The following is a 15975-nucleotide window of genomic DNA, read 5'->3' on the forward strand; positions in this document are numbered from 1 at the left end:
AAACAATTACATGAAAGTTATTTATTTTATTTATTTTTCACTTTGATTACTGAAGATGGCATGGTGGATGGGGATTGTTTCTCTTGCTAACTTTTTACACTTCCTCTTGCTCTAGAATCTAGTAAAAGCAGATTCCCAAAGCATAAAATATACAGTCTAAAATGATAAGTTATATCAATTTTATTAATATAATGTTGGTGGTGTTACTTTTGACTAATCCTAAATCAGTCAGACTTACCTGTATATAGTTGTAGGTGGAGCATTCACTGTGTCATAGATAAGTCTCACATGCCCTTGATACAATTCTAAAGCCAGGGGATCATTGTCTCCTTTGTATAATAAGATGCCATTGTCTTTATCAGTTGCTACCTTTAAACAGAATAAAAGGAAAATTAATAATGATATAGAAGCAAGAAAATATGTACATTCCTCCATAGTTTTTAAGGTTAATTAACATTAATTCCAAATTTATCCCATTGTTATTTAGCGATGAGGATTGGTCTATGGCTTCCCAAAGAAATATTCTCTGTATACCACAAATATTAGGATGTAAGTTACAATTACTGTGATGCCAATTCTAACTTTTTAAGTTTCCCTTAAGTGCTCACATTAATAAATGGAATACTGACATTCCTTAGTCATGTCAGAAAGATCGTTGGAATACTGCATTATGGAGTGATGCTTCTCTCAGAAAAATACCCTCAATTCAGTTTTGAAGAGTGTTAGGAGCTTGACATGTTGAATGACTGCAGTGCAGCAGAGGCTACACTAGAAATTCTGACTTTGCTTGTTCTTAGTTTTATGATCCATCTTTTCCACCTCACTAACTTGTGCACTAGCTAGCTGAGCTGTTGTAAAAGATGTAACTCAAACATAGTTTTCCAACATGTCTCTGGTAACTAAATAATCCCTAGTGTTACTTGTGAAAGAACTTTCTTCCCCAACAGAGATTTAGAGGCAACCTAATACCTTTCTAGAGACTTTATTGACACATAGTCTCTTAATAAAAACAGCCACCTTACTGAAAGAATTTAGAAATTGTATAGTTTATATAGTCTTCCCCAGATTTCAGAAATGGTTTGCCCTTGCTTGCTTCCTAGCGCTGAGAGAAGAGGACTGGCCCAATGTCATCCAGCTTGGGAGCCTAAGGTGAGTCTAGAACTCACTGTTTTCTGGTTTACAGCCTGATAACCATTACACCAACTGGCTCCAAGAAAGGTATTAGTAATATTTAAATAGGGTTGAGAGTTCAGCAAAAAAGAAGTGATTTTTTAGAAATCTTTGACACTCAATGCCATAAGGTTGAAGACACAAAATGAGAAGACCATGTCATCCATGTCTGTATAACGTCAAATTTAGGAGGACTTTAACATGTCTTTCAGAGATGTTCCCATAGGATGGGTGCATTCAATTTTGAGAAGGTTGTATATATAGGAGTGAGAGAGACTGAAGGATATGAATATGACAAGTGTTGTACATGTTTTGAAAATGATGCACAAGAAATGGTTTGAGTTTGCAAGAAAACAAAACTTCTATGCTATTTTTTTAATTTTCTGTGTGATCCCAAGCATAGATGCTTTTACTTTGAGGAATAAACTTCCCCACTCCTTGCCCAAGCTTTATGTGGCAAAGCAAAATCCATACTCACAAAGTGGGTAAAGCGAGGATTTATATTTTATGGGGACTCTCAAGGGTTAAATCATATAGAAGAACTATTCTGCTAAATCTCTACAAAACAGAAGGCCACCATTTTGGTCCTTAATAAACCCTAAATTCCCTTCTTCCCCACAAAAGAGCTTTTCTTTTTATTCTATTTATTCTATCCATACAAAGGACCACTAGAGTGTAAAAAGATGCTGGCATGATTCACATGACTCTAGACTACACCTTGTCCCTCCATGTTTTAAGAGTGCAAGTAACTAATTATATTAAACACACTTATTGTGTTTAAGCATTTGGATAATCTTTAAGCTTTTTTGTATAAGCCACTTACAGCCTTGTAGTTACACCCACATGCTTTTAAAGAAAGGCCTTGAAATTAAACTTAGTACTTCTACCAACATAAATACTAGTTCCAATTATATCTGTCCTCTATATATTATGACTATTTCAAAATAGCAAAATACTTATTTTATAAAATAAAATAGTTTTAATTTACAATTTTTTTCACAAAATAAGTAATATGCATGCTATATAAATGTTATAAAAATCATATTGAAAAGAAATTTTTTCCAAGCTTGTAAGCTGAAATTTATTTATTAGCTTTCCTTTCATTAGGAAAGACTTCTGAATACTGTTTCAAGAGATGCTTACTTAAAACTATTTTTTATAAGAGTGGCAATTAACTACCAGATGGAGAAGCAATGTTTTAACTGGAAAATAAGCTTTGAGAACACCATCTGTGTGAAATTCATGTAGTAAACAAGTCTGGCTTTCATATTATCATCCAAAATACATTTTTGTCAGAATTCTTTTCTGAAATAAATGTAAAATGTGAGCTATGTAAACTGTGTCCTGAGCTCATAACTCATGTGACATATTTTACTGTTTTATACATGCAGAACTAAAGAAAAGTGAAAAGAAAGGTCTTTTAAAAAAGCAAAATAAGATGTGTGTCTTCTTCCTGAATTTTAGAGAAAAGTCTGTGATGAGGCAAAAAATAGATCTCTTACACGAAGAGTTGTAAAGGCTGCATTGCAAAATGGAAAAGATTGATTTAATAAGCTTCTAAAAATATCAGTTATTACAGGTGATTTCTCATTTTTTCCCAGCAAAGTGAAGTATGTAACTGTCCTTTGATCAAGGAATGTGTGTAGCTTTGAGTAGCATATCAGAGGCTGTACTTCTAAAAGTAGAACAATAAATAACTTAATCTTATGCAATTGATATGGTTATTTCCAACATATTTAATAATGTTATCTTTTGGCTACATTACAAAAATAATTCTGGAGTATTTAGGATTTGGGGGACTGTGTGTAACTCTAAGACTTTAGGTTGCATACATCTTTCTTATTAATTAATTAATTTATTTATTTGGGTTGCACACCGGGAATGAATGCAATGCTTTCATTGACCTTTGCATAATCTGTTCGCAATAACTAGGTTGATAAAGGTTTATAAAATTATCTGAATAACTTACTTGAAGTGAGATGTTTGCTTGAGGACGGATTTTGGCTGGTGGAAGCTCAACGTAGGAATCCTTCCCAACAAAATTGACGGTAATGAGCTTCTCACACTTCTGGCCAGCAAAACCTGCCAGGCAACGACAGACGGGTTCCTGCTGCAACAATACATTGTGCTCCATTTTGGCATTCATAATAATCACAAGGACTGGTTTGGAGGAGAACCATGGGTGGTGGATTTTCACAGAAGAGTCCACTTGAAAAATACAAAATGGTCAATGTTAATTTGAGGCGCACAAGCATTAAACAGAAGTTTAATAGTATGTGTTATATAAATATCTTTTGCTGCTGTAGGATATCTCAAGTTGACAAATATTGGTCCAAACATTAACATTTCCAATAAACATTTCAATATTTTATGGTATTCTAAGAATATCTGCATATGGAATAGCTATATCACAATAGACACTACCCGATTTTGAAGTAAACATTTTGTATTAATGAAGAAATGTTCTAGGGAAAAATTATGTTTATTAATTTATTCAATTTCTTTAGCCACCCATCTCAAACAACTGATTCTATGTGGTGAGAATCATATTGTGGCAATAATGCATTCATTTTATATGAAAGCACAAAAATAAAAAAATGTATTAGGAAATTTTACATATTAATAACTTCTTATATATATACTATACAATCCTCCAATTTTCCTGTTTCTTGCAGTGGAAAGCTTTCCATTTGCTTATGTCTTGACCAAACCAGAAAGGACAAAAATTGGTCTTCAAAAATAATGGTTACATTAAACAATGTGTTTTGATTATTTGACTGTGAAACATTTAATTAAGATACAGTAGTCTTCATTTCTCTTCCAGATGTAATGTAACTCTTCAAACCAGCCAAACTGCCATTATTCCCACTCTATCTGGAGGGCATCAGATAAAGTAAGTTTGAATGAATGTGAGCTTTATAGGAAAAAACAAAACAAAATTAAGTCTATGTTTCAAAACTAAACTATGTATTAAAAAATTCTTTAAAAATAAGACAGTACTGAAATAAGGTAAAATAAAAGCCTATGTGAATATTTTATTTTTTCAATGAAAACATGCAGTTTTGTCTTATCAGTGTTTCTTAAACATGGGCTATGTGGTTACCACGCCTGTGTACTTTAGAAATATAACTCATTTTTAATTTGTTCTTTTTTGACTTTCCTATATCCATATTTTTCAAAAACTGATCAGACAATGTGAAACAGGAATCTGACACTTTTTCTCTCCCAGTAACATCTGGATTTTTTTTGTCAGTATTAACAATACTGTGCTGACAATGTTGATATTCAAGAAAGAATAGCTACAAGAAGAAGTCTGAGTTAGACTAGAAATGTTGCATGGGATGAGAGGGTCTTAAACAGTCAGTGTTGCCATCATTCCCTACATTATATTTTCAAGAGAAAAAAAGTTCTTATTTTAACTTTCAATAAAGGTATAGTATATGCATGCGTCCACTGTTTGTATGTGTACCAGGCTGTTGAGGACTCCTGTTCTAGAGGAAACTTATAATAATAGTTATACTTTTTCAATCTTTTTTCTGCCTTAATGCCTTATCACTTCTCTGAATTGCTTTTCCAAGTCATTCCAAGTAGTCACTGGTAGGCCAGTGGTGGATATTACAATAAAATACACTATTGCTGGATGAAATATGTGCAAAGAGCAACTGTATTCAGTTATAAACACAGAATAATATAATATTCTGTGCTGCTACACTCATCCAATTTTCAAATCCTCCAAATGGAACATATTAATCAGGCAATGGTAAAGTTGAAAAGAGAAAGCCTAAGTTTGTTAACAAAAGCTTTCCAAAACTAGCCAATCAATGTGCACAGCATAATGAGCAAATCATTACAGGCAGTCCTCAATTTACAATAAGTTACATAGCAACTGTTCAAAATTATGGAAGACTCCTCAGTACTTACGACTTAGAGTCAAAGTTCTGATGGCCATTTGAGGCACATGGCAACTGGCCTGCATTTACAATTGTTTGCAATGTCCCACAATCATGTGATCATGATTTATGTTTTTTTATGGAAAACTAGCCCATTGCAGATTGTAGGTTTGCTTAATAACGCTGCACTCGCTTAATGACCATGGATTTTCTTAACAGCTGATGCAAAAAAAGTCATAAAATTGGGTCAGTCATGCGATGATCCGCTTTAATGACCGGTACAATTTACGACCATAATTCCAGGCTAAATTATCAATACAGCCTATAACTTATTCTGATCATTTGGAATAATTACAATTTTAGAATGATTAACGCAATCAATGTCACACCATTTCATTTAAAAGATACAAAGCATATGTGTTTCCCGGTGAGGCATTTCATTGTGAAAAGAAAATAGGAGGGTAAACCAACTACCGGCATCAGCAACCGGGAGAAAGCAGCGTAGTAATCTAGTTATGAGGCAATACCATCATGGATAATTATGGCCAGATCTAAGTATCCTATTTATTTAATAGTGTCTCCATACTATAGTATGAAACTACACTGTTGCTAATGCTGACATGCAAAACATAATCGCAACTACCAAGTTTCAAAGCTGAAGGCTTTAATCTGAAACCAGATCCACTGCAAAAGTAAATCAAATGAACAAAAGACTCCATACATTCAGTCCTATAGTATAGGCAAAGGTAGTTAAAGACAATTTGGAATAAATCCCAAGAACCCTAACCAATTCTAGCATGTTCAATGCTCTCACAGATTGATATACTATTTTCTTCAGATCCTTCGTAAAGCAAAATTCAAAACTTTTTCAACACTTCTTACCTTTTGCAACTGATCTTCTCTCGTAAAACACAGTTTAACACTTTTTGAATGCATTAGCATATTTCTTAATCTATTTCAAGTTAGTCTACATAAATGTGCTCCAAATGGTACCCAAGACAGTTACTGCATGAAGTTACAACGTAAAGTATAACTAATCTCACTAAGGCCTATTCCTGCCCAGGTTTTCGACAATCAGTTTTTCAAAGCTTTATTACCGCCAGCTTTTTAATTAATCCAGATTCTTGGAATGGAAACAATTTACAGTTTTCAGTAAGACAACTTCTGTAACATGTAGCAAGACAACAGGTTACATTTAATGTACTGATCAAGCATTAGCTACATAAAGTGAGATCTAGAATATATGTTCTGAAAATGTAGGGCAATCTGACTCTGATTCCAAAGCTTAATATCATTAATAAAAATGCTTTTTTTTTTAGCAGTGACCTAATGGGTACTGCAACCTTGGTGACTACTGGATATCTTGGACTTTAACTTCTCCAGTTACGGGAAATCATCAAGTTGGGAAAAGGTAAGACAGTAAAATGCTAGAAATTTTTTTTCTACCCAGTTTGTATAGCTTGTTATATCTGCTGGAATTTATGGTGGTCAACATAGACCATCACCTAGTTTCTTGTTAGCTAATAGATTCTTTGCATAAGAAGTATGCAGGAAGCAAACATAAAACAAAGGTCAGGTTTAAGCGATCTACTCGGTTTATTTTAATATACCACTGAAAATCCTTCATTTTAAATCTTGTTACATTTTGCATCTTTATATCTATCTTAAATATAACAACAAACTTGCTATTTGGTTTGTCCAACCAGGAAACGTCATTACGTACAATCATAGGCCGCAATTGATTTACTATTATAATACATGCTCCTTTGAGAGCATTTCTTCTTTTTCTCAAGCCAAAAGGTGTGATTAAAATTAAAGTCAGTACTTGTTTCCCAGATGATTATAATAACCCAATCCTGACCATGTACATTTTTTTTGGTTTTGTTAACTATTCCCTTAGTCCTCTATAAGCCTTGTGCTTGCCATTTATAGAGCAACTCCAGACGCCACTGCTATGGATAAATGGCCTAGCTATGTTTTAATACTCCAATTTCCCTTCTACGTCCATCTGGCTGTCTTATCATAATGGGTAAGGGAATATTCCTGGTGGGATGCCATGAAGAACATTGAAAATGTATGCCAGAGCATATTCCCAGTAAATTGATCAAACAAAGGTGATTCCAGCTGCCCAGTTAAAGAAAGCAGGCATCTATATTAGAGATATAAATCTGTATAAGAAGACGCCAGAGGTGGACGATCTTAATGATAATGGCAAAGACATAAATTCATTAAATGGCAGAAGCAATGGTAAGCCACCCCTGTAAGACAACCACATGGACAGAAACTATAAAATGTCTAATGACTTTTGTTGAACAATGAAGGAACAAGATCTCTGTTTGAAGGTATGAAATGCAAGGTTAACAATAAATAGAAGTATACTCTCTGGGGAAAAATAATGCTAAAGTTAACTAAATATATTGTATAATGAAAATAAGGCCTTTAGTTATATTAGATGAAATATTTGAGACGGTAAATATATTTGAAGATGCAGAGGTTAAAACAATTGTAACCAAACGACATGCTGCATGTGATGATGTTTTTTTTCCCCCTTTTTGTCTTTTTGTCTCCCCCCTTTTTTTTAAACCCTAGGTTATTGTGGTGTTTATTAAATATACAACATAGAGATACGGGATGTATAAACGTAGTAGGGATGCACCTGTGATCAAATGACATATTGTATGATGATGGGGGGGGGGGTTGTCTTTTTTTTCTTCCTTTTTTTTTCTCTCCTTTTCCCATTGTTTTTTTTCCTATTGTTATGTGATGTTGTCTATGTAATAAAAAATAAAATTATAAAAAAATGTCTAATGACATAGTCCTGGATGAGAGGGTCCCTCAAGTCAGATGGCACTCAACATGCTACCAAGGAAGAGCTGAGGATCTTTCAGAGTACTAATGGTGTTTATAACAAGTCTTGATTAAAGCTTTTAGGAGATGCTGATATTGATGTTGATGATGTTATCATACATGAAAAGAAAATCTGGAGCCACAAAAACAGAATTGCAATGGGAGCACTAACCCATAAGAAACCTGAACATAGGAAAGAGTAAAACAGTGAAATATGAAATGAAATGACTACAAATTTACATCTTAGGCATCAGTGATGGACTGGAATTACACACTTTCAGAAGATCACACTGTTTATTATTCAGGAGATGAAAAAAAAGGAGCAGCATTATTAGGAATTGTAACTTAGGACGGCTATACCAAGAATAGTACTTGGCTACAGTACAATCAATGATAGAATAATATTAATTAAACTTTGCAGACAACTCTTTAATATGATTATCATCTAGGTTTGTGCTCCAGCCATTGATGCAGAAGAAAAGAGCTTGCTAGGAAATTAAGTGGGAGAAACTTATCAATTTCTACCACTCCACTGATTTCTTCATAGTTGTCTTTAAGCAACCAAATGGATGCCTGTATGCATAACATTACTAGATGGAGTACACAGAAAACAAATTTGCTATATTATTGCTTCAAGAGGAAAAGGCTCTCAGTTATGCATCAGGACAGGAATAGCCAGGTGCTAACAGTGGAAAAGATCACACACTGCTCATTTACAAATTCCAAGTTTAACTAAAGCAGCAGAAGAAAGTCAACTAGTTTCTATGACATAATACCGACCACATAGCCACTGGTTTTATGGAGATCATTATGAATCACTTTGAAGTTCTAAACTCATTAATAGAGAACTAGAGCTACCATGAAATGTACTTAAAGAATTTGTGAAGGGGGCATTTGAAACATGATTGTTAAAAATCACCCAAAAAGAAAGCAAATTCACTGTGAGATAAATTACAGAAATTGTCAAGAGAAGAGAAGTGAAGCCACTAAAACAAAAATTTCAGGAAGAAACCTAATAAAGAATTTCAGAGAGATGTTACAAGAGTCTGCAAAGACCCTAATTGATGGGAACAGACATGGAAAAACAAGGAAAGGTTTTAAAAAGATCTCTGAACTCAGAAGGCTCCATTCTCAAATTGGTATACCAAATGGATAGATTCAGAAGTAACAGATTCACACTACATCAAATAAAGATGGAAGGAACTTACTGAAAAAGTATGATGATGAAATGTCAACATCCAAATTATTTTAGAAGATGCTCTAAGAAGATGTCCCCAATTTACAATAATTTATAGTACTTACAGAAATTGAATTCACATCAGCACTCCCATTATTACTAAATTGGAAAGTTTTAAGAACTGAAGGAATATCCACAGAAATATGGCAACAGAAGAAGAGTCCGTAAGGGTTAACCAAACTGTGTAAGAAAATCTGGGCAACAACATAGTGCCCAATAGATTGGTACAGGTCAAGGTATATTTCAATATCAAAAAAAGAAAAAAGAGAATTTCAGAGTGCAAACTATTGTGTTATATCCATAATTTCACAAATTAGCAAACTAATGCTTAGGATCCTCCAGCCTAATGCCCTACATGGGATAGAATTGTCAGATGTTAAAGTGGATTTTACAAAAAGCTGAGGAATACAAGACATTGCATTAATGCACATTAGAGAATTAAGAAAAAAATTCAAAATTGAAGTCAGTATGTGCTTTATTGATTACATAAAGATCTTTGATTATGTTGATTCTGTCAAGCTATGGAATGTGCTTAGAAATATGAGAATCTTAAAAGCTCTCATTGTTTATGTGAGAAACATATATTCAGGCAGGAAGCCATAGTATAGACCTGTGATGGCGAACCTATGGCACATGCCAGAGGTGGCACACAGAGCCCTCGCTGCTGGCATGCCCACTGTTGCCCCAGGTCAGATCTCTGTAGCATTTCTTTCATGAGTTTCTGTTTCCCTGCAAACAATGAAACAGAAGCTCACAAAAGAAAAAGATCTTACCTCTTGCCTCGCTGCCAATGTTGGGATGCTCCTCCTTCGGGTCTCTGTTGCACATGCCCGAGCATGCCCACATTTGTGCGTACACACATCTTTCAGTTTGGGCATGTGCGCACACGCAGCTTGGGCAATCGGTGGTAAATGTTTCGCCATCACTGGTATAGACAGACCATGGAAAAATAGACTGGCTCCATGTGAGCAAAAGTAAGGCAATGGTAATATTCTGCCTTTATTTATTCATCCTATATGTTGAATATATATTAAAGAAAGCAAGGTTAAAAAATGTGAGAATGATTTTAAAATTGGAGGAAGAAGCACGAATAACCTGTGGTATGCTGACAACTTTTTCTGATAGCTAAAAACGCTAAGGATCGCCAAGCCATAGTAAAAAAAAAGCCAAGAAACAAAATGAAAAAAATGAGATTAAAATGAAATATAAAGAGCAAACTAATAACAATAGGTACAACAATCAAACTTAGTATTGACAATGAAGATATCAAACTGATAGCTACTGTCTGCCTTTTAAAAGTCAACTATTAACAAGTAGCCAAGAAATATGCTACAGCCCAGCATTTGTTAAAACATTTATGAAAGCCTTGGAAAAGATATTCAGATACTGGGATTTATGTATACCCATAAAAATTATTATAGTGCAAACCGTGGTATTACCGGTGAAGGCCTATGAAAGTCAAAGTTGGACTTTGAAGAAACAGGATAGGAAAAATCCTGATAAATTTAAAATCTGGTGTTGGAGAGATGCCTGAGAATATCATAGATAGTCAAGAAAACAACCAGAAATATCAAAATAATCAATGCAGAATTTTCACTTGGGTCAAGGCTGACCCATGACCAGGCTCAAATTATCCTATTTTGGACATATTAAACAAGTCCTAACTCTCTGGAAAAAGATCCAAATTCTGGAAAGGTGGAAAGAGAAAAGAATAAATTGCTGCAAGATGGATGGACTCATTTACAGTAGAGATAGTGATGAGTGCAATTTTGGAAGAGTCGAAAGATCATTTTAAGGATAATTCTTCATGGAGCAAATATATCTATGTGACCACTCATAGTCAACATGTCATCAATCAATCAGTAACCATGATGATGATGATGTGTTGTTGTGTTGTTGTTGTTGTTGTTGTTAATCTTACCCAATGTGGTTTTACAGATCTAGGTTTTATTTACAAATATCATAAAAATTTGTTAGAGGAACTTTTTGTATTTTCAACAAAAAGAATTTCAATGTGACATCTGTTGCCAGCTTGACTGGAAAGCTTATAGCTACAGACTTGTGTTATAGACTATGGAATGTTCTATGTTTACTTAAATGATTGCTGCTCATACCTTATTGCTCAATATCACAATGGGAAAAGTTTTGAAATAGCTCCACAAGAAAAAATAAAATATCATGAGAGTTCAGCATGTATAATGTATGGTGGGTTTTTTTTTTTTGCAAGTGACATCTATCATTGAAACAGTGGATTGCTAAAGAAAAAGGAATGGTTTCTAGGGTTTCTTGAATTTCAGAAAGAGTTCATTAAACACATGCATACGCAGAGACAGATAGAATAAATATTTGGAAAGGAGAGAACAAAGATAATTATTTGAAAAAGTGTCTAGATTAATAAAATAAATATTCCTAGGTTGTCTGCACAGTAGCTATCTATAACAAATGACTGTACCACTGATCTGGGAAGCATAAACTGAGATCTACTAAAGCGTGATTTAAGTGAAAATATAGTAATATTTTTGCATGACAGTTCTATAAACTTCGTTCCCATTTCCTTGATCTTCATTTTTCTTTCAAATTTCCACACTGAGGATTCTCCAAGTTAGAAGGAACATGAGATATAAGATAACAAATGCATTAGTTTGCTTTGAGCCCAGGCAAAGGGAAATTCAGACTACTTCCCCCCTGAAGTATAAGAGGGAGGGAAAGGAAAATGTGGTCAGACTTGTGTGGATCTGTTACTGTAGTCCTTATTAAAATAGAGTACTAGTCTTGTGGAATCTGCTCCCTGATCTATAGGGCTGACAGATGTATATTGGGCAATATACATACCTCTCTGCTTATATGACTTGAGTGGAAAATGGGGGGAAACCAGGTTAATCATGATAATCTAATGCCAAGCTTTGTTCAGTCCACAGTTGTAGTTGTACCTATGAGCATAAGTCTTATGACAAATATGTGTCATAAAGTTACTGTATAAGGTCCAGGCTTTTAGAGATAGTAGCAATGCAAGTATGTAATGGCAGGAGTGTGCATCACATCACAATACACTAGCTCTGTGTCCTATGGATGCCCACATCTATAAGCATTTTACCTATAGAAATATACCTCTATAACTATCTCTATCTCTATATACATATACCAATAGCACTTAGACTTATATACTGCTTCACAGTGTTTTACAGCCTTCTCTAAGCGGTTTACAGAGTCAGCATATTGCCCCCAACAATCTGGGACCTCAATTTACTGACCTCAGAAGGATGGAAGGCTGAGTCTCCTACACAGATGTACACACACACACACACACACACACACACTACATAAGGTTAGAAGGCAATAGAGGTTTAAAGTGGGACAGATAACTAATATACTGGTGTGAACCTGAAGCTTTTTGCAGAAGATTCCATAAATTTAGAAGTAATTATTACTCATGGCCAATAGACAAGAGGCTGTCATATTACTTATTGTTCCCATAACTATATTTCTTAAAAGAACAAGGAATAGCATCAATGCAGTCTACACTTGTGGCTATGGCACTAGTTTTCACTCTTGAACAGACTGACCTCTGTAGTATATCAAAAATATGGAAACAGCAATGAGGAAATAAAAATAAACAATAATTTAAAACAGATGAACACTGTAACACGTGAGCAGACAAGGTCTGGCTATTTCTTACTAAAAATGTAACACAGAAATATCCCAGCAGAGATTACTCTGTAGTTTTTTTTAGCTAAACTAACTACCAATGATTTCAGATAATAAATACTCTGTTTCCATTCCCATGCCAACCAATCTCTTTCTTTCATTAACATTTAAGCTATCGCTACACTCTTTTACAAATGAGTTATAATTGATTTTATACATAGAGATGCCATAGAACTCAACTCTTGCTACAAGAGGGGACAATCTGCCAGTAAAATTCAGAAGGCCAGCTTTAGGAAAACATAATTATTAGAAACATTTTATTAGTGGCATTTTAATTTTTGGTTTAAACACCAATGCCTAAAAAGTAATTAATTGCTTATTAATCACTATCTATTACTTTCCCAAGACATTTCATAACTGCATAACTAAGCTTATGATATCCTCAATGTAGCTTTTCCCTGAGCTAACTGAAGCTGAAAAACTGCAATTTGTCTAAAGGGGGACAACCTATTCGCCAAAGAACCTGGGGCAAGGACAAAAGTAATGGATGGAAACTAATCAAGGAGACAACCAACCTAGAAATAAGGAGAAATTTCCTGACAGTGAGAACAATTAATCAGTGGAACGACTTGAATTAAAAAGTTGTGGATGCTCCATCAATGAAGACTTTTAAGAAGAGATTGGACAACCATTTGTCTAGGATCTCCTCCTTGAGCAGGAGATTGGCCTAGAAGACCTCCAAGGTCACTTCCAGCTCTGTTACTCTGTTAAAGCATCCAGTGAGAAGATGCCTGTCCTGGTATATGAATTTAAATATTTTCTCGTGAATTAATATGTTAATTTGCATTTCTATTTAAGTATTTATTTATTTATTATTTATTTATTATTTATTTATTATTTATTGCAATTGCAGTTGGTTTCTATGTGAATTTGGAGTCAAAGAACAAATAGAAATGAAGCAATTTCAAAGCTTACTGATAAAATAAAAATACTGTACACAGGCTGAAGAGATATCAATATTCAAGCTATTAAGCCTTGCTTTTAAAAAAAATAATGCCATATTTGTGCTATATTTCAGTTCTGTAGATTAAATCTAAACTAGTCTGCTCTGTTGCTTTTGTGACTGTATTTTGGGAGGATCATATTTCATTTCTGCATTTCTAACTCAAGAATGGCGGCAGACTATCCTAAAAAGAATGTTTACCATGCCAAAGTCCTGCTTTTGAAACATATTATGTTCCTGCTACAAGGAAACTTTGTTCTTTAAACTTCTGTTACTGGCATTATTTTTTAAGAATGGCACATTTTCTAGGAACAAACAATATGCCACCAGCAAGCAGAAATTTTTAGGAACATTGGCAAGTCTCACAAATATATCTTTTTTTTTCTTTGCAATCAGATAAAGTCAAGAGAAAATAGAAAGAAAAAACGGAGTAGGCATGATCAGTAAAGAAGTACCCATATATTTGTAGCTCAGGGTTGAAATCAGGGGTCCTAGGTTGTTTTCTTGCAGATGTTTCACGCCCCAAACTAGGTAACATCATCGGTGCTAGTGACTAGCACAAATGATATTACCTAGCTTGGTAATGAAATGTCTGTAAGAAAACAACCAAGCTCATACTGTACCAGGGAGCCTTCAGAATAGACATAACAGATGAAAACTCTAGTTCTTTTCTTGTATTTTATAATTATAAAAACTTTAAAATAGTCTTATAATATTTTAAGAAACAACATTTGTTCTTCAAAATCATATATGCTAAATACCCTAATGTGTACGAAGTTTGTCGTAAAGAACAAATGAATAGAAAAAAATCTAATAAAACATGGATTCAATTATTAAGACAAAGGTCCAAAATGCTTCTATATCTTTTTAGATATTGTAATTTTTGTTTTCTTTGCTTGCTTCCAGATGCTATTGCTCTCTTGCTGTGAGAATCTGTTCCAAATACAGAGAATAACTTCCTGAAGAAAAGCAATAACCAGGCAATGCACTTCCTGAGGCAATGATTAATGAATCCATTTGGCGGAATAGTTTATCTTTGACATTCAGGGAGATTTCCACATAGTGGGCCGATTGGCAGCTGTCAGAGTTAAACTTCAGAGTGTTAAGTAATACCACGGTGATTGTATATATCAAAAGCAAAATATCATTATGACAACCAGACTCTCATCCAGGCTAATGAGGCAAAATCTCTCATATTGCTTAGAAATTCAGCTTAAAGGTTGGAAATCTTTTCAATCTCTTAAAAGTAGTCAGCATAGAAGACACAATGACTGTTTGGAAATAGCATATTTGAATGGTGAGTTTGCTGGGCTATCCTCATCGATCAATCGATCAATCAATCAATAGAATATCTGAAAAATATACTTCTGACCTGTAGCACAAGAGGCTGAGTATATATAGGACTGATTAGAAATCCTATGATAATTATGTCCTTCCTCACCACTTTAACTTAAAAAACATTGAATAAAGTATGCTAGGGGCTGTAAAATAAAATGAAGATGGCTCTGTAAAAGTGGAGCTGAAAACCTCAGCAAGACCAGGGAATTAAAGTTTTTTTTTTTAAAAAAAATCTTTCCATATAAAGAGAGGATGAGATATCACCCATATGTACTCTGGATGGCTGTTCCTCACAAGGATTTTCAGCACAGTGATCTCCTGTGGGTTTAAACGCTGAGAGACAAATTGGCCAATTTTTTTCAAACATGGCAGAGACTTTTATAGGACAACTAAGTTCCCAAACTTCACTTTCTAACACTCTCAGAAATTATCTAAAGCTATTAGAGACATTTGGCATTTCAGTCTTGAAAAATCTTCATTGAGTGAGTTTATCTTTAACTCTTAACAAAAGAAAAATTACAAGCTGAAGATCTTAAAGAATTAGAAATAAATGGCAAAAAGCCAAATAAGATATTGATCTCAAAAGTTGTAAATGAATTAAGGATCAAAATAAATTTGGAAAATTGATGATTATTAGAATTAATTATTTGCTTTTTGTGGGAAACAGATTTATTTTGGTTATCCTGGCAACTGCAATTCATAAAAAAAGATAATTGATAATTTTAGAAAATGGACACTAGAGGAGATTAAAGATTCTAAGCAGAAGAAAGAAATTAAACAGTATATAAAACTGATGTCAGTTAATACTGGGATTAATGAGCCATGGTTAGAGTGCAGTACTGCAG

At 34.1% G+C, this 15975-nt stretch overlaps 1 protein-coding gene across 1 annotated transcript in view; it reads right to left on the minus strand.

Annotated features, from left to right (window-relative positions):
• Window positions 1-15975, minus strand: part of SLIT3 (slit guidance ligand 3) — a 506804-nt gene that overhangs the window by 18988 nt on the left and 471841 nt on the right. The window contains 3 exon segments of the mRNA XM_032210926.1: window positions 239-369; window positions 3140-3281; window positions 3283-3378. Coding sequence (XP_032066817.1) covers window positions 239-369; window positions 3140-3281; window positions 3283-3378 — 369 coding nt within the window.

This window comes from Thamnophis elegans, chromosome 2 (assembly GCF_009769535.1).
Source record: "Thamnophis elegans isolate rThaEle1 chromosome 2, rThaEle1.pri, whole genome shotgun sequence".
In the NCBI taxonomy this organism is placed as follows: domain Eukaryota; kingdom Metazoa; phylum Chordata; class Lepidosauria; order Squamata; family Colubridae; genus Thamnophis; species Thamnophis elegans.